At 30.3% G+C, this 23,766-nt stretch overlaps 1 protein-coding gene and 1 non-coding gene across 2 annotated transcripts; both read left to right on the top strand.

The window, feature by feature from the left end:
* Positions 1–4,437: 4,437 nt before the first annotated feature.
* Positions 4,438–23,763, top strand: LOC123004155. The gene is made up of 15 exons (XM_044397272.1): positions 4,438–4,583; positions 10,242–10,369; positions 10,416–10,665; positions 10,716–10,938; positions 10,988–11,174; positions 11,219–11,413; positions 11,463–11,663; positions 17,164–17,315; positions 20,288–20,488; positions 20,535–20,728; positions 21,771–21,866; positions 21,916–22,153; positions 22,210–22,394; positions 23,221–23,406; positions 23,451–23,763. The coding sequence occupies exons 2-15, from the start codon at positions 10,242–10,244 to the stop codon at positions 23,694–23,696; spliced, it is 2,682 nt and encodes an 893-aa protein (XP_044253207.1). The 5' UTR covers positions 4,438–4,583; the 3' UTR covers positions 23,697–23,763.
* On the top strand, positions 10,152–10,223 carry Trnag-ucc. Its single transcript has one exon. It is a non-coding gene; the product is annotated as a tRNA-Gly (tRNA).
* Positions 23,764–23,766: the final 3 nt, after the last annotated feature.

Below are 23,766 nucleotides of genomic sequence, written 5' to 3'. Positions count from 1 at the left end.
TTAAATCCGACTATAACTTCAAAACTACTACGAATTTTGCAGTTTAATTGACGCCAATCGATTCCCCGGAACATTTTACATAGGTATAGGTCAAAATATTATGTCATTGAGACTCAGTTTTGCCGCAATTTACAAAACAAAAAAAACTAAAACCATAAAATACAACTAGTATTACCTAATACTTTTATTTTTTGTAAGAAATATAACTAACAGTGATTCACGCTTCCAATAACTTTAACAGTTTGCATATTGGGGTTGTAGTTTGTCACTTCTCGAACGTTATTTTGTTGTTTCACATAGAATAATCGTTCTCTGCTTTTCATTTCATTCGCGATGTCTCATTTTGATTTAGTTTGCAACGAACTATAAAAACGAACGATTCTTTTTAGTGTTGAACTAGTTCGCGCGAACTAGTTCATTCAAAAGAACGATTATTCCCATCTCTAAATTAATAATAAAACTGCAGTTTGTTAAAGGTGTTTAGTACTTTAGCACATGCTTGACTTTGGCAGAACCAGCTTAATCCGGATAGCCGGCAGAACCTGTTATTTACAACTCTTTTATTATTAGGTCATTCTTAACAATTTTTACAAAAAAAAAATAATTTTGTCTAAAATGTTTTTAAAATCTCGTAGCATTGTAACTAGTTACATTAGCTATCCAATCAACATACGGAGCAACTCTGGTGTACTATGACACCCCCCAAATAACTTCTTTTGTGTTCACTTTGGATACACTGGTGACGACCTTCCAAAACTGATAATGTCGCGGTTTGTTGTCAGAGACGTTTCGCACAAATGTTTATCATAGCGAGATATGTGATAACGAATATCTCAAGCAAATTTTTATTATTTATATTTTTATCCCGTTTTCTTTTATTGACAAATTTTAATTTTCTGGTTACTTTATTGTTGTCTGGTTGGTGGAACCACAAGTTAAATTTTAGGCGCCCGAGCGGCAATTTTAAAAAAGAATTATAGGTACATATATCAGAATTTTTCTTTTTTGTACAAAGTGTCCAAATTAAAGTTTTTTTCTGTAAAAACTCTATACTATTACCTCCTTAAATATTGTACAAACCTTTTTTAACACCTTGTTTCTTAATAATCTTGGCAAAAGATCTCAGGTTAAGTGACTTTTTCACTGAAATTTCATAATCTCAAATTCCCACTTGAGTTTGCAATTTTTTGCTTTGTTTTGAATTTCAAACTTAATTTTAGAGACAATAACATGTTTTTTGCCTTGTTTTTGTGAAACCTATATCTATTAAAATTAGCAAAATTATGTGTGTTTAACCTAATTTGGCCAAATTTCTGCCTTGTTTTGACAAAATCTTACTAAAAAATTGAAATAATGCATATTAGACTTATTTTTGCGATATTATGCTTTGTTTTGGTTAAATTTCTTAACTTTAGATATGATTTGCTACCGATTCGTCAGATTTATTTTTACAAAATCTATTACATTTTGTAAACTTTTTTAAGGCGTTACAGACTTTAATTGCTTACAAAATGATTTATTTTATACAGGGTGTTCTGGCTAAACTCCACATTAGTTTAGTTTAGAGAATAATATTTATTTAAAATTTGCTAATAATCATAGTCGGTTAGATCCTGGTCAATAAAAATATTTTCAATATGGTGGCATTCTGGTTATACCGGAAATGGGTATCAACGTCATTACTTTACCTAGAAATATGTTTTTTTTATTGCGTTTTTAAATTATTCAAGTGATTTTTTTTTTCCTATATCTAAGTATAACTCTTACAATTTTTTGAAAATTTTAGATTTGCACATTCCTTTTCAAAAATTGGTAACTCTGCGATTATTTATTATTTAGAAATCGTATTTAGGCATAAAAAAGAGAAGAGTTAGATTTTCCCTTTGGTGTATTCATAATCGAAAAAACAATTAATAAAACCTTTAAAGTTTAAAGTTCCGAAAACAAAAATAAAAAAACTGTCAAATCTGCTCCAAATTATCCATTAAATGGCGTAAAATTAATTAGAATTATAGTTTAAGCTACAGACACATTTAATTTTTTTTACTTTAAAAAATTAAAATAAAAAATAACTCAAAAACAAAACGGTTTCAGACTCTTGAAGGTTTTTACATAGAATGCTCCAAACCCCCAAAAAATCAGCGTCCGGAAACGTCAAAAATACCTTGAAAACTATCGTCGTAGAGCATTTTACTTAATTTTTTTTTTTAATTTCCATGAAAAAACTAGATAGTTTTTTTTATTTTTTAGGCATGCAACAAAATAAAAACGATAAAAAACATTAATTGAGACCTTAGTTTCTTAATTATTTTTGATTTTAATTTGCGTCAAACTGAAAAAATCAGCGAATGATTTGAGGGTCAACCAAACAAACTTCAACTCACTAAAACACATTCTGATTGTTGTACTAATAAAATTTTAACATTGAAATTAGAAAGACAAAGCAATAATAACACCTAATTAATAATTAATAAGCAATAATTTCGATATCTATTTCAATAAATAGACGAAAACCACATTTGTATCGTAATGTGTGACAAAAAATCGCCAAAACTTTCGAATATTTACATCAGATGTAATCGCACAATGGGTGACCTAATTGAAGGGATTTTTTCCCAATCCGTTCACTTCTTCGTACTAGGTGGAAATCGAACCAATGATACACACTGAGACAATAATAATGCTCCAAAAACTGTGCCTTTTATTATTCGTTTCCAATTATTAAATTTGCTTATTTTTGCAATTATAATTTGATCGAAAAGTTCCAAATCATGTGGATCTGTGCCAGTGAACGTGCAGAAAAACAAATCGATTATCAATAAATTACTTATAATTCGAACCATACACTGATTTTTCCCCAGTTTCAAATTAACCGCTCTAATTAGAAATGTTTGAAGGCACAAAATTGCTTAATCCGATTATAACTAAATTTAATTTGTTGAAAAAATTCCACACTTTGGCATACCTTTCATTACGCATTTAATTCGTTACACTTGCGTTAATTTCTTCAATTTATATTATTTGTGTCATACCGAGTATTAGATTGTTAATAATAATAATTATGTTATTTTGGTAATATATCACAGCACAATGACGTATTGTGACATTTGAAAATGAGACATTTTTAATATCGTTGTTAATTAATTAATTTCCTCAAGAAATTTACATGACAAGTAAAAGTTGCTGTTTCTTAACGTTGTATGTTACGAGTGATGATAATGAGATATTTAAATTGGCACAAAAATTACAATTTTGTTTACTTACAAGAGCGCAAATAGCATTAATTATTATTAATTAAAAAGAATATAAAACCAAAATAAAAAAACATCTTGGCTTTGAGACGTTTTAAACAATTATATATTTATTGTGGTAGTAAAACGATTACTTTAATATAGTTATTAGAATTAACACAACTTTTAAATTATTATCGGTAGTGTTAATTCAGCTAAAGTATATTGAAAACAGTTTATGTTTTGTACTAAGCCTATGTAAAATGTTCCAGGAAGTCGATTGGTGTCAAGAAAATCCCAAAATTCTTGACAATTTAAAGTTATTGTTGAATATTTTTTTTTGCTATTTTTGTCTTTACCAGCAATTTTTTCAATAACTATTTATCGCAGAACTATGATCTTTTCTTGTAAGATAGAAAATTAAAAGTGCTTTCTAACGATACCAAACATAAGACAGTTATCGAAAAAAATTTCAAAGTTATTAGCTGTACAGAAAATTGCAGAAAATTTTAACAAAAATCGAAAAAATTAAGATCTTTAAAATTCAACCAAATGCACTCCTAGGGATTCAAAAAACTTAGAAGAGTGCAAAAACGTTGTGAAAAACTGAGAAATGTGTATAAAACATTATAGAGCGATTTTCTTGAGTTGTTGATTTATTTTTGTAAAAATAAAGATCAACGTTTTGTCACAAAAAACGTTTTCTAGACGTAAAATCATGCCCTAAACACATCGCAACAGGTTAAAAGGCTCCACCATAAATGGTTTCCAAGATATCGAATAAAAAAATTGTAGCAAAACATAAAACTAAGCACAAAACAGGGAAGCAAATATCATTTTACATTCTTTTCGGTTCGTTTATTCGAATGTCAATTTTTCGACCTTTGCTATCGTTTATCAGTCCACTTTATGTCACTTAAGACGCTTTACTTTCAAAAATTTTGTAATTTCATAAGTGTGAGACTTATATCTAGAGTAACTTTTCACTTTGTATCCACGTTTCGAAACTTTTATAACGAGCTATCTCTTTACGGAGACATGTTGGGCATGTTTATCGTCCACATACTGCACTTTCTATCTTGAATCAGTAATTCGAATGGCGAAAAAACAATGACTTCCGGGGAAACCCCTATTTTGAGGAAAAATTTGCCACTTCCTCTGAAGTGGATACGGCCGGTGTTAAGGTCACTGGAAGAAAGAGTGCGGTCCCGGCGGGTGTGTCTGAGATTTGGGGGCTCGCCGAGGCCATCACTCAAAGAGGGGGCCCGGCGAAAGTGCCCCAGAACTTAAGATCTGCCGGCATTTTATTGCCAAATAGTGGCAGTGCGCGAACAGTGCGTGCAGCAAGTGAGGGTGAGTGAAAAATTTTCATTTTTTATCACTAAAAAACTTCCTGAAATTATTACATTGCGTCAATGTCACTGAAAAAACTGTGGTAAATCGAATTTCGCGCTCCACCGACCGACCCCTGACACCAAAAAAAGGCCAAAATTTTTGGTTTTGGGACATCTCAAGGTCGCTCATTACATAACTGAGGAATTTGCACTCTTTGATCACATAATCAGGTTACAAAATTGCGATTAATTAGACCGACCCACAAAATTAGTAAGGTTACAAAACTGTGATTCCCCCGTTTTATTTCCTGTTTAAATAATTATCGCCAAGTATTTAGCTTTCATTGGGTCGAAAAACGTTGCACAATTCTGTATATGCAAATTGCAATTAATTACACAAATTCGACTTTAAACCTAAAAAATGAGCTCATTTCGACATTCATTTCAATTACAAAGTTGTCACTCACAACATCCCCTAACCTCACTAACTAATTAAATCAAATTAATTCAAATTATGACATTAGCTAAGCCTATTTAACGCAATGAAAGTAATTAAAGTGCGATACTAATTACATCAAGTGTGTAATTATTCAGTCAGGTTCATAAATGCCAATAAAAACGTGCCGCAACAGGGATGTGATCATCGATTGTTTCAGTCAATTTCATGAAATTATGAGAAAAATCTTGCAAAACTTTTAATAATAAAAAAATTACAGAAAATTTTCTATTGTTTAATTGCGTTATAAGTCTCTTAGGGCCCTTAAAGTGAACGTAGAACAATTTAAAATAAGCCAAGGTGAAGAGGGCTGGGCAAATATGCGGAATATCGATGCAACAAATGTCAAATATGTGACGTTACATTTTGACAATTCAATTTTGACAGTTTTGATTCAACTGGAACGGACTTATGACTTGCATTTTGCGTTAACAAAATATTTCCATGTTACGTGTGACCGTGGTAAAAATTATACAATAAAATTGTATCCACTTGAGAATCGCATGACCACAACTAGAGAATGACATCTGGAATGTCTATGGGGCCTTGAATCACTTGCCATACCTGAAAAATTCTATGGATTGTGTCTTTTCGGTTCATTTCGTTTCACAAACAATGATTTTGCAAAAATTGGGTGAAGCACCCAATAATTTTTTGACACTTTTGTAACACTCGAATGATTTTCAAGTGTTTGCAATAATGATAATTCAAGTGTAGTGGACTAGAACATAGATAAATACCCGAGAATAAGTCCATTGTGGTAACAATAATAAATATCTAGAGACCCGGGGCGGGTTTGTGTCTCTGATAAATTTTTCAATTATACTTTCTTTTTTACCGACCTAGTTGTTGTATGACGTGATTTTTCTCATTAATTTAGCGAGGGTGTGGTTACGCACTGACCAATCAAGGACGCTACATACTGTAAAACTAGTAAATTCGATTTACAAATTTGAACAAGGTCAGTGTTGCCAGTCCAAAAAAAATAAGTTCCCTAAATTTATTTTCAGCAGATTTCGACATTATGATTTCAATTTTTCTGATACTGTTGAAAGTTTGCGTTAATACATAAATCTTGCTCAAAAACGTACTCAAAAGGCAAAAATAACACTACTCTTGGTTAATAATTAATTAATTATTTAAGTTTGTGCTTAAAAAACATGGTAAAACACGTGAAAGAAGCAGAAATATTGCTTTAATTTTGTTTTTTTTTTTAGCAAAATATCGCAAAAAAACTTAAATTTTAGTTCAAAAAAATGCTTAAACGCTCGAAAAAGGATAAAATAAAGCAATTTTTGGGTAATTCTGTCGTTTTTAGGCTTGTTTTTAACGAAATTTTGCAAAATATTTTGCTTTAATATGACTTAATTTTGAGTTTTTTTCTGTTTTAGCAAAATCTTGCAAAAAAATTGTGATCTTGGTTTAAAAACGAGCCTAAACGCTCAAAAAAGCAAAACTTACACTATTTTTGGGTTGTTTTTAATAAAATTTTACGAAATACTTACTTTTTTGCCTGAAAAATATGCTAACACTAAAAGCGAAAATAACAACGTAATTTTAAAATCTCGCAAAAAAACGCAATCTTAGTTTAACAACGTGCTTAAAAACTTGAAAAGGGTAATAAAATAACTAAGTAACACCAATTTCGGCTTATTTTTTGACAAAATTTCACTCAAAACAAGCTAAATCGCTTAAAACAAACAATATAACAGCAATTTAGATTTTTTTTGTAATGTTTAGGCATGTTTTGACAAGATTTTACAAAATAAATAAATCTCTGGTTTAAAAACGAATCAAATAGAGTAAAAGATAATAATATAAATTTTGATCTAATTTTTAGACAATTTTAAGTAAAATTTTTAAGAAACTTCGTATTTATTTCAAAAACGTGCTCAAAACATAGAAAAAGGCAAAAATAACACGATTTTTTGCCTATTTTGTTCACTTTCTAGCTTGTTTTTAACGAAATTTTGCGTTTTTACCTGAAAAACACTTGAAACATACTCAAAAAAGGCAAAAATAATATTTTTTTAGTAAAATCTCATAAAGGAATTGAGATTTCGGTTCATAAACGTGCTTAAAGTCTTAAAAAAGGTTATTTTTTGACAACATTTTTAACTCAAAAACGAGCTAAATAGAATGAAACAAACAAAATTTAACTTTATGTGTTTTATGTTTTATAAAACAAATAAATTTTTCCTTTAGAAACAAAGTAAATCGAGCGAAACAAGCCAAAATAATTTCAATATTTGCATGTTCATTCTGGTAAATTTTTAGCAAAATTTTTCAAAAAACTATTAATTTTAAAAACGTGCTTAAACACTTTAAAAATACAAACATTTTTTGCCTAATTTAGTAAATTTAAATTTGTTTTTAATGAAATTATGTAAAATAGTTCTGTTTCTGGATAAAAAATACCAATACGCTCCAAAAAAAAAAAACAAAAATAATGGTCTTTTTGACCCAATTTAGTGATTTTTTAAGCCTGTCCTATAAAATCTTATTAAAACAAATAAAACAATTTTTTTAACTAATTTTTTGACTTATTTTGGCGAAAGTTTAGCAAAATAATTAAGTTTTTGGATCAAAACGTGCAAAATATTCAAAAAATGCAAAAAACAGTGTCAATATTTTTGTCCTAATTTACTAAATCAATTAATTAAAAAATCGAATTTTGTTTCTTATTAGAATTCTTATTAGCATTTTATGAGAGAATCCTCAATTTAAAAAAAAATCACCAGACATGGTGATATTTCTGATCAAGGTAGTCCCTGACTTTGAATAGGTTGGCAACGAATTGACAATTGTAGCCAACTTGATTTTAGAGTCACAGGCCACTTTGATGGCAATTTTTCTTCCTTTATTTATTGTTTATCAATCACAACGATTTGCATGAATAAGTCCGGTAAATACTGCAATTGTGCAAGTGATATGCAAATGCGGAGGATTGTCAAGGTTAGCCATGTGTCAATTTTTCTCTCCCATTCGAAAAAAAATTGTCAGGACCTGCTACGTTTTTTAGAATGTGTATGTTACGAAAGTAAAACACTTTCAGTTGGGATAGTTAATGACCTCCATTTCGTTATATAACTCGATGTCTACACCGGATTGTCGATTAATGAAATTTAGTGTTATGATGAACTTGAATGTTGTCAAGGATTGTATAAGAGACAATTTCGAGAATTTAAACTATATTGTAAGTTTTGATTATATTGTTATGTTTTTACTCACGCGTGTCGAGAGAGAAAGTGATTCTGAATAATGTTATTATAAATTAATACAATGGTAAATATTTATTTAGGAAGTTGTAAAAATTACAAATAACAATGGAAAAGCGTGAATCAGGTACGGGCCCTATCGCAAAGCTCTATCACGACTTGTCTATAATTACAAACTATATTTAAATAATTTGTTAATTATGGTAGAATATATACAATTATAAACCGTTTTGTAGCATTGTTTAGACCTTTCCGCTTCAGTAAATCGAGTTTTCATTTCGTAACACTGAATTTAAAAAATAATTACACCGGATTTATATCACTTTTCCAAGCATTTAATTTTTCAAATAAATAAATTTAAAAGTAATAAAAATACTCTTTAAAACCTTTTTTCTCCGCGATGAGTCGCACATGTGAGTATAGGTTTATATAGTTAAATATTTTTTATAATACAATATCCTGGAATTGCACTGCTTCATTTTTTTACCTAAATAAAAATGATTTTAGATAGAAATAAAAAAAATTATTATAATTTTTCAAATTTTGCTACAGTGAATTTAGTTTTGGACTTCAAAGTTCAACACAAACCACAAATTTATGGTAAACATACAATTTGGTGTTCAACTAAATAAAAAAAAACTAAAGATTAATAAAAACTTATCTTAAAAAAAAAACTTTTTTCCTCGTCGACGAGTCGCACATGTGAGTAGGTTTGTTTAGTTGCTATAGAAACCCACATAATTATACATGTAACCATGGTGAGAAAAAGTAACAAGAATAAAAGTTGTCATAGTTACAACAGATCATAAATTATTGTGATTGTTACATTTTTTTTAACCTAAATAAGACTATTTTTTTGTGTTTTTGTATCTGTTTTTAGATAAAAATAGAAATCTTTAAACGCTACTACAGAATATTCAGGCCAGTGGCGGGTCAAATTTTTTTCTCAATAATGAAACTTTTTTTACAATATAATTATCCTTAATTGTAATTGTTACAATTTTTAACCTAAAACTGTTTTTTTTGTTATTCATTTCTCTTTTTAAATAGACATAGAAATCTTTATAAATTTTAATTCCAGTTGATTTAGTTTTCGAGTTCAAAGTTAAAACAAACCACAACTTGCAATGCTAAAAATAAATAAGAAAATCTAAAGATTAATAAAAATATCCTTAAGAACCTTTAAGTCTCCTCGACGAGTCGCACATGTGACTAGGTTTGTATAGTTGCTATAGAAACGCACAGAATTACGTATGTAACCATGGTGACAAAAAGTAACAAAAATAAAAGTTGTTATAGTTACAACAGAATTTATAGCCCAGTGGCGGGTAATCATTTTTCAAAAAAAAATTTTATTTTAAACTATTGACCTATTTTTTTTGTAATTGTAATTGTTGCATGTGATTTATTTCTAGTTCAAAGTTATTGCTAATAATTAACACAAATTATTTTAATTTACTCAATTTATTTGAAAAAAGTGTAATAAAACTTGCTCTACAAGTTTTATTTACTCATTTTTGCATTTTTATGTAATTAAAGGCTTCAAGGAATTGGTATGCACTAGAATTTATTATGTAGTACTCATTAATAACGTCATGACAAACATATATAAATCTGTTTTATCTCTGTCCACACTAATAGAGATAATAAAAATAATTTACTTTATGTCATTAATGACAAAGAAATGGTATTTAAACCGTACAGTAGTAAATACCTCAACCTATTTATGTTTATGTTTATAGTAAACAATAGTGGACGACCTAGAAACCTTACTTACGACTTTATATCAAAATTTGTTTTTGAAAAATAAAAAGTAGACAACCAGTAATACATCGTTGTGACCTTGTACTGATCAATCATCGCCATTGCGTGTGCGATGGTGGTGTAATGGTCAGCATAGTTGCCTTCCAAGCAGTTGATCCGGGTTCGATTCCCGGCCATCGCAACTTTTTTTTTGTTCCAGATGTTACGACACGCACTTTTCCTCGTCCTCTTATCACCAGCCTTATCACTGGAACTCGAAGTGGTCAACCAATGGAATTTGCTGGATTTTCGTTTCCCTTTCGACCATCGTCTCATCAACAACTTCCGGTAACTCACAATCAAATTGAAACAACTCCGGAACTGTTGATTTCAGCCCGGAAATGAACGTTTTCACCGGTCTGGAGATCACCAATGACCGGATTTTCCTCGCCGTTCCTCGACTTTGGTCGGGCGTTTCCGCCACTTTGGCAGTGATCCCCCGACATACGCCGCCCGGATCGAGCCCCATGCTGCAAGCGTACCCCAATTGGGAGTTCCACAAGTTTGGCCGGGGGCAAAATGACAGTTGCGAGGGGCTCACGTCGGTCTACCGAATCCGGGCCGACTCCTGCAACCGACTTTGGGTATTTTACACAATAATACAACACAAAAGTGGATTTTGAGCGTTGTGAAGGTTCTAGATTCGGGGGTTAACCTAGCCCTTGAGGATTTCCAACGTGTGTGCCCCCCGAAATTGGTAGTTTTCGATTTAGAGACTGACCAAATTGTCAAAACGGTGGTTTTTCCACGACAAGTCTTGCGCCCCAATTCGCTCCTCACTAACTTGGTGGTGGACGAGACGGGACATGGGGGCTGCGAGCGGGGGTTTGTCTACATGTCGGACACGGCAGCGCCAGGTTTGAACCGTTTTTGGTGAAAAAACCAAATTATTTTCGTTATGTTTAGGTTTGGTGGTTTATGATTCGAGTCGGGACACAGCTTGGCGACTTATGCACCCCACGATGTTCCCAGACCCCGACTTCTCCGATTATACTGTTGCTGGGGAGCGCTTCACTCTCATGGATGGGGTAGTGGGACTCTCACATTCCCCCAAACTGGGAATTTTATATTTCCAACCTCTTGCAACCGACCGGTGTGTATAATTGGTTGCCTAACTTCATTAAATTTTTTGTTCAGTTTGTTCAGTATTCCGACTTCAGCGTTACAAAAGGGGCCCCCAGGTCAAGACGAGGAACTTCCCATTACTTTAGTCGGGAAGAAATCATCGCAAGGTTTAGGTTTGGCCTTGGATCCGAAAGACGACACTATCTTCTTTAGTCCGGTTAGGGAGACTTCCATTGCGGCCTGGAATCCGGTTACCAATCACCAGAAGTACTCAATTCAATGAAATATCTTTCAGGAGTAAAGATTTGAGTTTCAGGTTAATCGCCTATGACCCTCAAAAGCTTCAATTCGCCGCTGAATTGCGATGGAAGGATGAGGACCAATCGATTTGGTTGTTGTCAACAAGGTTTCAGAAGTTTTTCAGGAGGACTATCAGCCCTCTCGAGGTCAATTTGAGGATAATCAGGATCAGTACAGCTCCAAGAGTTGCCTCCGGAGTGAGCAATCATTTGTTTTATTAATTGGAGACGAAATTAAATGTAAAAATGTATTTATTTTTGTAGAGATTGTGTTTTATGTATTTTGACTGGTCATCAAGTATTGTAAATAAGTGAATCAATAAATTTGAGGAAGTGACGTGTGGTGTTTTTCTAATGTTTGAAGTTGGCAAACATCCTGAGGTTATTTGACAGTTAAACATTTATGAGGAAATAGTAGAAAAAATGTTGGATTCAAAGCTTCCTAATATTTTTTTTCTACGTTTTTAAACTCAATTTTTTTCAAAATAAAAATAAAAATCACTTAGAAACAGTCTAATTAGTAGCGGTTTTTTTACTTTTTCTCAAAAACTCTTCAATAAAAAACATATTTTTTTTTGGTGTAGGTAATTTGGGCGATAATAGACCAGTGTGAGTCGTGCTTTAACACTGATACAAGTTTTTTGCAGTGTAAAACAAACTTTCATTGTGTCATTGAATTTTTAATAATTTAAAGTTTTTCTGTTCTAAAAACAAGAAAGTTTTCAAAAAATTGTATTTTTGAATTACTTTTTTTTTATTATAACTTTATAAGTACCACCGCCTCATTTGTGATTGTATTTATTCGCAGCTTATGTTTACCAAGTTTCAATAAATTTTGTCTTTTAGTGAGGTTTGAAACAAAAATTTAATTTAATTTGTGAAATTCACTTATTGTTGTCCATTTCAGTGTAAACATTTCTAAAATATCGTCTTTTCTTATCTGAATCACTCTGTATACAAATTAAAAATTAACACTATCATTGAATAATTTACCAATTGATTACTTTTATTAATATCAATTTCATAATGATACAAATAAATACCAGGTAAATAAAAAGTATGGAACCAAGCATTAACAATTAATTAAAAAAAAGTACTGGCTAAAAAACAATTTTATTTAATTAGAGGTCATTTTTAGATCATAATCTTTAATTAAAAAAATTACCATGGTGGGTTGCCATTTAAAAAAAAAAATTTTTCTAGAACTCGAAAACTAAAAGAAATTTCGAAAAATGTTATTCTTGATAAATGGTCACATTTTAATTGCACTTTACGCTACACTAATATTTTTTTTTTTGAAGTGCTTAGTTTACGAAAAAAAAGATTGGTTCCATACTTTTTATTCACCTGGTATTCATTAAACACATACCGAGTATTAAAAAAAGATTGTAAAATATTTAAGGAGGTAATAGTATGGTCCAAAACAAAAAAAAAAGTTTTAATAAACATGCTTTTAGTGAAAATCCTAAAATTTTTTACATTTGATACCTCTGAAACCGTTACTTTGCGGATCCATGTTTATTAAGACTGTTTCGTTTATTTTGGTCTATATTATTACATCTTTAAATATTTTACAATCTTTTTTAAACACCTTGTACATATAAGAAAAAAAAATAATTTTTTTTCTCAAGACTAATAATTTAAAAAAAATCGAATATCTTTGCAATTCTTTATAGAAAAATAAAAAATTCACTTTTCAAAAACTTTTTAAATGTTTTTTTTTTAGTTTGTTAGGTTGTTATTTTTGATAATTTTTGACATACTTTAAACAGCTTATCAGCAAATATTTTGCGGATTTCCCTTTTACGACGATAAAAACATATTTTTTTTAATTGTTTATACAAAAACAATTTAATTTCTGAAAAATATCTCATAAAGCAGTATGAACATATTTATTTATATTTTCGTGGAAGAAAAACTGTGTTGCATAGATAACACAAAGTGCATGTAAATATTATTATAATGCGTTGTGATAAAATTTGCAATAAAATCTTATAAAAGTACAATTTATATTTTTTTACGGAAGGTAAATGCTTTTTAATTATTATAATCAATATTTTTACTCTGTGACACCATGATAGGAAAGAAACAACAAAATTATAAAAAAATCATATAAAGTTCAAATTAATTAAAATATCACAAATTTAATTGATATTTTTTTGTGAATTAAAAAAAATGGAACATCACTTTATTAACAAAAGCATGAAACGTTAAATTCTCAACCTTCGGTTATTTTTGAAATTTAATAATAAATTAATAATTTTATTTTCGGAACCATTGGAAATATTTATTTAAGTTTTTTATTGATTCATTTGAAGAAATATTTCTCGTGTGTGAATTAATCGAGTTCATTAATATTAAACAATATTTTTTTCCACATGCTAGTCAAATCCATCCATAATCCAATTATTATTAATAATACCTCCGACCTTCCCATTTTCAAGCTTCAAAAACACAAAATTGAGCCAAAAATTAGTTTTTTCCCGCCAACCTTTGACCACCAAAACCAGTCTCAATTCTTGGAGTTGGTGGCAGCGCCTCATAACTCATCTGCCTATATATAATTTTTCACATGTGGAGTACCAACTGTCAGTGGTTCACCGTTCGTCGTGTGTAAATCCAACTTTGAGATGACAAGAGGTGAGTGAAATATTTTTCATTCAGTTTAATCACGGTCACGGTTTATTACTAAAACCGCAAATGGTTTTATGGAAAAATAAAGAAAGCTGTGTGGTCAACCTATTTGGTCTGCTATTTGATGAAAATTTTACGACACTTAATTATTTTCCAAATATTTGAGCCGAATTTGTTCGAACAAAACAACGGAAATCTATGCTATGTCACACGTAATATGTGCAAATTTATGCGTTTTTAGATAACTGTTCATACGATTTGTTTGCGTCTTGAAAATTATAAATATGTAATTTAAAAAAATAATTAGGAATTTTACGATGTGTTTACATCATTTCTGAAGTTAGATTTTAACTTTTTTTATTGTTTCAAATCTTTAGTAAGTTTTAAACAATAATATTTGGTATTTTTAACACTTTTCTTTACCAAATTTTTGTTCATTTAAGTGAAAAGTACTTTCAATTTTTGCCTAGTTGTAATTTTTCGATGAAAATATTGAGGAAAAATATGTTATCAGTGTAAGTGATCGTTTAGGAAAATCCCAAGTCTTGAATGACTTTAATTACAATTGTATATACTGTTATTAAATTAAAAATAATATTTTTTTTGCATCAAAATTTTGCTATTTGGAATTGCTCTAGGCCTAAAACCGGATGGGATTGGCCGACAAAGTGATAGTAAAATTGCAAAAAATGTAATTTATTCATTCCTGTGTTTATTTATGTAACACAACACTTAACACAATTGTTAGAAATGCTTCAGCAACGTGATAAATCTTAGTGGGTGGCTCATTTCTTGTAGGTATTTTTTTTTAATTTTATTCGGGAGCAAATTCTTACAATCTCTGGTTTTACCAATTTAACCCACAACAAGTTATTGAACGCTACGTGACACGCATGAGGTGTCGATTTTCTTGGAAATTTGCAACCTTCTGTTGGGAAATTCTACGATTTTCTATGATTTTTCCATTTTTAGGTGTGTAGACTTGTAAACTAATCTGCAATCTCTGGCATTGAGATTCGAGTGTTTATTGTTTTTATTTGTTTGTCATGGAAAATGCGTATTGAAAGCACATTGCAGTCTACAGAGTGTTTATTAAAAAGTTTTACAAAAAAAACTTCCATTCAATTTGCCCTTTGGTAAAAAAGATATATTCTGAAATATTTTTCTATGTTTTTACTAAAGAATTTTGTAATCCATTATTTTTTGATTTTTTGAATTACGATAATATATAATTCTGCGAGCCAAAACCCAAAATACAATATCTACAAAATACTAGTTTTTATCTAATTTTGCAATGTTTTTAGAACACGCTCTGTATTAAAGAATTAAAAGAGCAATAATTTGAAATATTTTTTGCAGAATGTGGTAATTACTGTGTTACATATGTTATACAGGGTGTTAAAAAAATTTTGTAAAATATTTAAAGAGCTAATAGTAATAAACAAAAAAGCTTTAATTAACATGGATCTGCAAATTAACGGTTTCGGAGATATCAAAGATTATTCGTTTTTTGAAACATTTATTTGCAATCTATTCAAATAAAAAAGAGAAACTTCTAGTAAAGATATGTAATAAAAAAGATTATTTTACCTAACTATTTTAAAATATTGAAAAAAAAAAACTATTTTTTATGATTCAAAGCTTTAAAACTGTCAAAATTTTTCTATCCATTTCAAAATTGCTTATACAAGGTGATCCTTATAATTCCACTGTTTTTAGACATCTTTCAATTTTATGTATAAAAAAATATGTATAACGTTTTTTCAATGATGTCCAAAATAAATTTTTTTAATAAAGACCACATGAAAATAATTTTGCTTCAATTTGCGACGTTTTTTAGAACACACTATGTATTAAAAAGTTGAGAGCAAAAATTTAAAATATTTATTACAGAATGTGGTTACTATTTTAAAAACTTTGATCTTAAAAAGTAGAAATATTTTTTCAATTAAAAACTTTAAAACTGTTTCAAATTTTCAATAAGTATTTATCGACTTACTTGGTCTAAATCGTTTTTTTTTTTAACATCTCAGTAAAAGTGAGATCAATACTAAGTTAATCAAAAAATTTTTTTCACTTTGAGTTGCGTTGCTGGGTGGTTTAGACCGTTTTATATATTTTTTTAATTCTTTACTAGGATTCTTAAAACGACAAAACTTTTTATTTTTTATGTGTAAGTTAATTTTGTGAATAATTTTTGTAACTTTAAAAGCAATTTTTGTTTCGAGAATAAAAAAAAACGATCTTTTAATAAGGACTTTAGAAATGTATTTTTTGTAATTAATTTTTTAGGTTATTGTCACAGTAGCCAAAATTAATTACAATATTTAAGTACGATTACGAAAGTTTGAAAATTTTTTACAATGTTGTAAGCAATTTCTTTTAAAAAATCGATTTCTTTGTTCTGAAGAAATTGAATTAAATAAACTTTGAGACTGAATTAAAAGTCTTTCTGCAAACATTACAAAAATAAAACAAAAAATTAAAAACTATTTGTTTAAAAAAATATATTTTTAAAGACTTTAATTACTTAGCAATACTTAACATTTAAACAAATTAAAATGAAGAGCACCTAAAAGCACGAAACTTTGATAATTTTGACGTCAAAAAAACATTCCAATCTTTGTAAAAATAGTAACAATTATTGTTTATCTGACCCTCGAACAGGCATACCACTCATGTAGAAAAAACCTGCGAGTATTACTAATTCCTAATTACCATCGTGACATAAAATTAGCATAAAAGCACCCATCGTTTTGTTCCATCAAGACAAAAGAATCACCGATGGGAAACCACCCATTATCCCATTCAGGGATTTCCGACCATCAATCCCACTGACCATGTAACAAATTTCTTCTTCTTCTTCTTCTTCTTCAAACCAAGAAAATATTTCCCTGCTGCTGTTTCACGACCATGAGGTCATCCATTTCGCAAGCTCGCATCTTACACTTGACATTGCGAAGCCCTTTCCCCATCCAAGGCTGCTGTAATTCATTCAAAGCTCATCAACATTTTCGATTGGAATGGACAGGGGAATGTTATATAAGAATTGAAAGTGTCAGAAATTTGATCAAATCGGTTCAGTTTGCTGGCTGACCATGATGGTGGTGAGACGATGGTAGGAGTGTTGGTCGGGGTTTTGCTAGTGGGTGCGATATGGGGTTGTGACTGTCAGAAGCCTTATTCTTATCAATACGTTCGCAGACAGATTGAGAGAGTGTTCGCTGAAGAGGAAGGTAAACGACGATAATGATCGATTAGTGATAAGATAACAATGTGTGGACTTTCTCTATTGGTGGGTGATTAGATAAATGGAACGATTGTCGGTAATTACTCGAATGGAATGATAATAATCGCGGTCTTGATTTTTTTCTCATGTTTGCAAACATAATTATTTCAAAATTATGTATGACGAGATTAAATCCTTTAAACAGCAAAATGCTTGCTAAAGACTGTAATTACAATCAAAATAAGTTGAGAATTTTTTAAATTGAAAATACTCATAATTCAATATTAATGAGTTGCTATCTAATTAATTTATTTAGAACGGGCCAAAAAAGGCAAAATGGCCTAAATTTGTAATAAAAGTTGGTAAAAAACACAGTCGCACATAAAAATATTTTCGCGTTAGTTTTGCAGTTAACTGTACTCAAAAAAACTTTGCTCAAGTTATGTACCGAGAAATTTATTTTCTTGCTACAAAAACATTATTTAGAACGCAAAATTATTATTCAGGCAGTTTATTAAATTTTAATAATTAAAAATTTGTTGCTCGTCAATTTATTTTTAAAGTATTTGTGTTCTCAAAGAGGAGAATTAAAAATAATTAATTAAAAAAAATAATTTGTNGTAAAACTTGTTTTGTTTTTATAATTCCTAAAAACATTTTTTTAAACTGTGTCAGAGAAAAATTTCAAGTAGGATAAGATGAGATAAATTTGACATTTATTTTTTGACATTTGAAATTTTTTAAGAGTTTTTTTATGTCTATTAAATGAGACTGATGATCTTGTATATATATTTTTTATAATTAATAATACAGGTATAAAAATTTTGCCAATAAAAGCCACAAATAATATTAAACAGAGTTACAATTTAGGGTATAGCTTCCTTGTTTCCTCTTCTATATGTATAATAGCCTGTAGCAAAAAAAACTTGAAAAATTATTTTTCCAATAGAAATAAATAAAGTCAAAGTGCAAAATTCACACTCATAACTTCGAAATTTTTTATAGAATTTTTTTAACATTTTTTAATTTTTTTTTATATCTCACCTTACATGGTATTTTTCTTTGGGGCGCAATTTCTGGCGCACCCTGTATACTAAGCGATATTAGAAACGTAACTCTTCTAAACTTATATTTTGTTTCTTTATAACATTTTTGGTGTCACTCAGTTTACGTAATTTTTGCATGTATGAAAGTGGTGAAACTTTCGAAAAAATATTCTGGAATTTGAGGAAATGGAATAAAAAATTTGACGAATTATTTTTTTATCTAATGAATTTTAATGACATTCGCACATGTTGTAATTTATGCACGTTGTTGTAATAATAGAACATAAAATTTAATTGTTTATCAAATAATAACGAAGCAGATGTAAACAAATCTTGAATAATTGTCATAATTTTGCATAAATAAATCGCTCTCCAATGTCATTGTTATTGTTTCACGATAAAAATGAAACAAAAGTGAAAGCAAAATATTAATTAATCATCTGAGATGTGCATGAAAAATAAACAACTTGACGAAATTAGAAATAAAAGGAAAAGTGTTGCACTTTTTGCGAAATAATTCTTTATAGCTGTTCGACTGTAAATAATAATTAATCAAAAGTGGAACAAACTACAAAAAAAATTCACGTGTTCTAAGAATCTTTTTTCCTAAGTTCAAGTTCAAGTTGAGAAGACAGGAAGTTCGAAATTACTATTTACGTGTTTGGATCAAGTAACATGGGTTTTTTGTAACACAAGACACGATTGTGTTAAAATAATTTAATCACGTTGGCTAGGTTAATAGACTGTAAATTGATCAAGTTTTGTAATTAGGAATGTCTGTGCAGACTCGATTGTAACGAAATTAACGAAAATTTAAAAGTCTAATTATGTAAGAGGATATGATTGGAATATTTGACTGTTTATTATACAACAATGACTAGAAAAAAATTCAAAAAACGAAACATACATTACATAAAAGCTATCAACAAATTATAGACTCTTACTAGACAAGAATGGGGTCATGCCCACTCAATTTAAATTAAATTTTTACGTTATTTCTGCGTTTTTTGGGCAAAACCACAAGTTTTCCATAAGAATTAATTTTCACTTTCAAACTCTTAAATTTGATAATTTATAATATTTTATTGTTTTTTTCATTATCAAGATCACCGGAAACACATCAACTAAATTAAGTTAATTAAACTACAAGCACAATAAACAAGAAAATTTACGTTTTTTATTTTGATTATCTCCAAATTTGCATAAAAATCTGTACTTTTACAAAAAACAACAAAAAATAATTAGGCACAGTCGTGCACAAAAAGAATGTTACAGTTTGGTGACACTACTTTTGTCAACAATTGTACTTATTTTCTAGTTAAGTTTAGATCTAAAATTAGTGTAAAATATAAATTTATAAAATCTACTTCAATTAGAAAGGGGTGTTTTGGGGGTGTATCCTAAACTTGATTCATTTAGTACATATACAGGGTGATTTTTAAAAAACGGCAGGTGCTGTAGAATTTTTTATTTATGGCCCGATTTCAAAAATTAAAAAAATTAATTAAATTGCTTTATCAAAAAATTAAGATTGAAGCAAAAATTAATTAAATTGCTTTATCAAAAAATTAAGATTGAAGCAAAAATTAATTAAATTGCTTTTAGTATAGTATAGGCCGACAGTTTTAGAATTTTTCTGAATGTTATAGAATACTTTAAACTATCTTCAACTTTCTAACTTTAAATTGGAGCATATATTTTTTTCTTCATAATTTGGAAGGTATTAGTTTTTTTGGTTCAAAAATCGGGTCATAGGTAAATAAAAATTGAACAGCGCTTCCGTTTTTTAAAATATCACCTTGTATATAGATATATATTTTTTTTAATACTACAAACACTACTCTAAGTAATTATAAATTCAAATTCACTTTTTGTTGCCGCATAAGTTCAAGACCACAAACCGTTCATGACCTTTGACCTTGTCTTATTTCAGCCAATCGCTGGTTATGCTTCGTGTTCGGCCTGTGTGCCATCGATGCCGCCTATCCCCTAAAACCCGACTTGGCCGTGGTGTACCAATGGTCCCAACTCGAGTTCGACTACCCTTCCAACGCCGACCGTCAAGCCGACATCGATTCCGGTAATTTCATACCAGGACAACCAGCACCCATCGATGTGGACGTCCATTATTCATGTCAGTGTACCATTTCACCCATCAAAAAATAATAATTTTCTTACAGTTAGCCCACATAAGAAAAGCCGGGTGTTTGTCGCAATCCCACGGTTCCAGGAGGGGGTTCCCATCGCTCTGGGAGTCGTAACTGATAAGAAATTAAACAATAATAATGTTATCAAGCCGTACCCGTCCTGGGACTGGCATAAAACCCCATCCAAGTGCAATGAGAACAGAATCGTATCGGTTTACCGAGTTTCGGTAAGTTGGCCATGAAAAAATTGAAAATAGTATTGCACTAATTTTGTTGAGAACTGTACCGCGAAATTGTCACATTAGTTTTGAAGTATGCTGTACAAAAAGAAAATATTTTGCTATATTGACTAATTTTAGATTACTATTTTTCATTGTTAATTAAACAAAATTAGTTTTGTTAAACACTGTAAGTACATAACTATACATGGTGTTTCCTAAATATTTGTCAATTAAATCATAGTCCTATAAATAAAAAATAAAAAAATTGCACAACTTTACTTTTGTTATGAACTGTACCAAAAATCGCGAAATTGTCACATTAGTTTTGAAGTCTACTGTACATAAAAAATAATTTTGGTAATTAATTAGTCGTTATTAGAATAAGAAGTTTTATAATTAATTTTGTTTAAAAAATAAAGTTAAAGTCTAATATTTAATTTTAATAATGGAAAATTTGAAACTTTTTTGTTTGCTATTCAATCAATATTAAATTAAACAAAATTAAGTATCTATCATTTGAAAAATTGAAAATAAATTGATAACTTTAATATTTGTTTTGTCATGAATTCAAATTCTAATTCTCAGTAAAGAACCCAATAATAACTATTGCATTAGTTTTGTAGGACACTGTACATAACAATACAGGGTGTTTTCTTAATTTGACGAAAAATAGCAACCACATATTCTACATCGAAAAATTTGTTAAGTAAACGATAGTGCTATAAAGCTTTGTTACAAATATACAGGGTGATTCAGTTAATTCATTTGTTCCACTGAAACCACTTGAATTATTTAAATAAAATTTTATAGGCTATGTGAGCCACTAAAAGCGCTAATTTTTATTTTATCTCTTGCCAGTGTTATTTTTCGATGTAGAATTTGTATACTCTGTATATTTTTTAAAATAATTACGCACATTTCTATAATTGATTAGTGATTATAAACATAGATTATTTTTAGACTTTTTTTTAAAGAAACTATATTTTCGGTACACTTTATGGCAAAGCTAATGTCGCTGTATTCTAAAAACCATTCTTACATTTGACAGATCGACGAATGTCAAAGACTATGGGTTTTGGACACTGGCCGTCTTCAGGAGACGCAAGTTTGCCCTCCTCAAATCTTGGCCTTTGACCTCCACACGGTAAAATTTGTCCAAAAACTCGCTCAATTTTGCAAAAACCCAATTTCAGGACCAACTTATCCACAGATTTCAGCTTCCAAAGGGTTTAGTTGAGCCGAGATCAATTCTGGTAACTCCTGTAGTAGACGTTAGAGACGCCCATGCCAAGTGTAAAGACACTTTTATCTACATTGCTGACTGTCAAACTTATTCCATCATAGTTTATGACGTCCAACAGGGCGTTGCATGGAGGGCCACAGACAAGACCATGTACCCGTACCCCAATTATGGGACTTTTGACATTTTAGGTACCTACACATAAAAAAATAAAATGATACAGGGTGGGCTCATTTTATTTATGCAGGTGACAGTTTTGACTTGATGGACGGAGTCCTGGGCATGTCTTTGTCACCCTATAAGCCAGGCCAGGACCGGGTTTTGTACTACCATGCCATGTCGAGTCCTACCGAAAACTGGGTCTTGACCTCCGACCTCCGCAACCGCTCCAGATTCATCCACGACTCCCAATCATCGCCGGAAATCTTCCATGTTAGTCGCCATTTTCTCATAATAATAATTATATTAGTAACGAGTTTAGGTTTATGAAACGAGTTTCCACAAAAGACGTAGGTACTTTTTTAACACAAAAGTCAATTTTTTTAAAATTTAAGAACTTTTGCTATAATAATGTTGGGGTTGGTAATAAATGTCACAACACCTGAAAAAAATCGCTGAAAACGTCGCTGAAAATCACCATTACCAACCCCTAGAAGGTAAATTGTACTAGTCTATTTTAGCACCCGAATTGGTGTTGAAATGGCTCATTAGAGCATTGCTTTTGGTATTGAAATAAGCTTTCTTTTAGACGCAAAATAGAAAAATGATTTTCAAAACATACAAAAGACAGTTGGTGAAACTAAAAAAATGTCAAATGTACCGATTAAAAAAATTTCTAGACTTGCAAAAAAACATTTAAAAATTCCTTGAAGAAATGCTTAAATTTAAAAAAATGTCTATCGAGACTTTTTTAAACATCGTGTTGCAAAAGACAATGAGGGAGACTATTGGAGACTATTAGATTTTGTCAAAATTTATAGCGGGGGCCTCTCACACCATCTGATTTGCAAAAATTTTATATAATTAATAAACACTCACTATCGGTTTTTGTAAAAATTTATACCAAATGTGTTTTCAACTTAAAATTTATGCACATTTAGGCCTGTTTTTCGCTATAAAACTCCACTACTTTGAAGAATTATGATTGAATTATTGTTTTTTACTTTCACTCAATCTCTACTTTTCGCCGTTTTCAACTTTTAGCGCGTCAAAATTTTCCAACAATCTCCAGGACAAAGATAAATAATAATTTTTTCAGACTTACCACGGCGAAAGACACACCCAATCGGCCGCTGAAGCCATCGACAAGGATGGAATCATGTACTTCGGTCTCATGCACGACGTCACACTCAACTGCTGGAACACCCACACCGAATACGGCCCCAAAAACATCGACATCATTGCGAAAAATTTGCAAACGTTGCAGTTTGCCAGTGGTGTCAAAGTGAGTTTTTCGGGTTGTAATTGTGGTACTACTGGTTTTTTCAGGTGATTACCAATAGCAAAGCCGGGCAAGAGTTGTGGGTTTTGACGTCGCGCTTCCAAAAAGTCGCCACGGATTCGCTATCGACGTCTGATGTCAATTTTAGAATTTTGGCAGCGAGGACTGAGGATATGGTCGCTGGGACCGCTTGCAAAAGTGGAGTACCACCAAGACCCGGCGGGGGGTATGGGTTGATCAAGCCCCCATATGTGCCTGAAACGCACCACAAGAAGCCCCATTTGGGTTTTTAAGCTTTATTATTTATTGTAGTTAATTGAATAGATTGTTTGCAGTTATGAAATAAATACTACAAAGTTTTTT

This window comes from Tribolium madens, unplaced genomic scaffold (assembly GCF_015345945.1).
Source record: "Tribolium madens isolate multiple individuals breed KSU strain unplaced genomic scaffold, Tmad_KSU_1.1 Scaffold_1;HRSCAF=32;Tcas5.2_LG8, whole genome shotgun sequence".
NCBI lineage: Eukaryota > Metazoa > Arthropoda > Insecta > Coleoptera > Tenebrionidae > Tribolium > Tribolium madens.
Note: the sequence above shows the minus strand (reverse complement) of the source record. Positions and strands in the feature narration are given on the sequence as shown.

Bases quoted from the DNA above. Each gene is read 5' to 3' on its own strand.
- LOC123004155 (XM_044397272.1), top strand. From the start codon at position 10,242: ATGTTACGACACGCACTTTTCCTCGTCCTCTTATCACCAGCCTTATCA. The intron at 11,414-11,462 runs GTACTCAATTCA...TTTGAGTTTCAG, and splicing joins CCGGTTACCAATCACCAGAA to GTTAATCGCCTATGACCCTC. The intron at 22,395-23,220 runs GTTAGTCGCCAT...TAATTTTTTCAG, and splicing joins CATCGCCGGAAATCTTCCAT to ACTTACCACGGCGAAAGACA.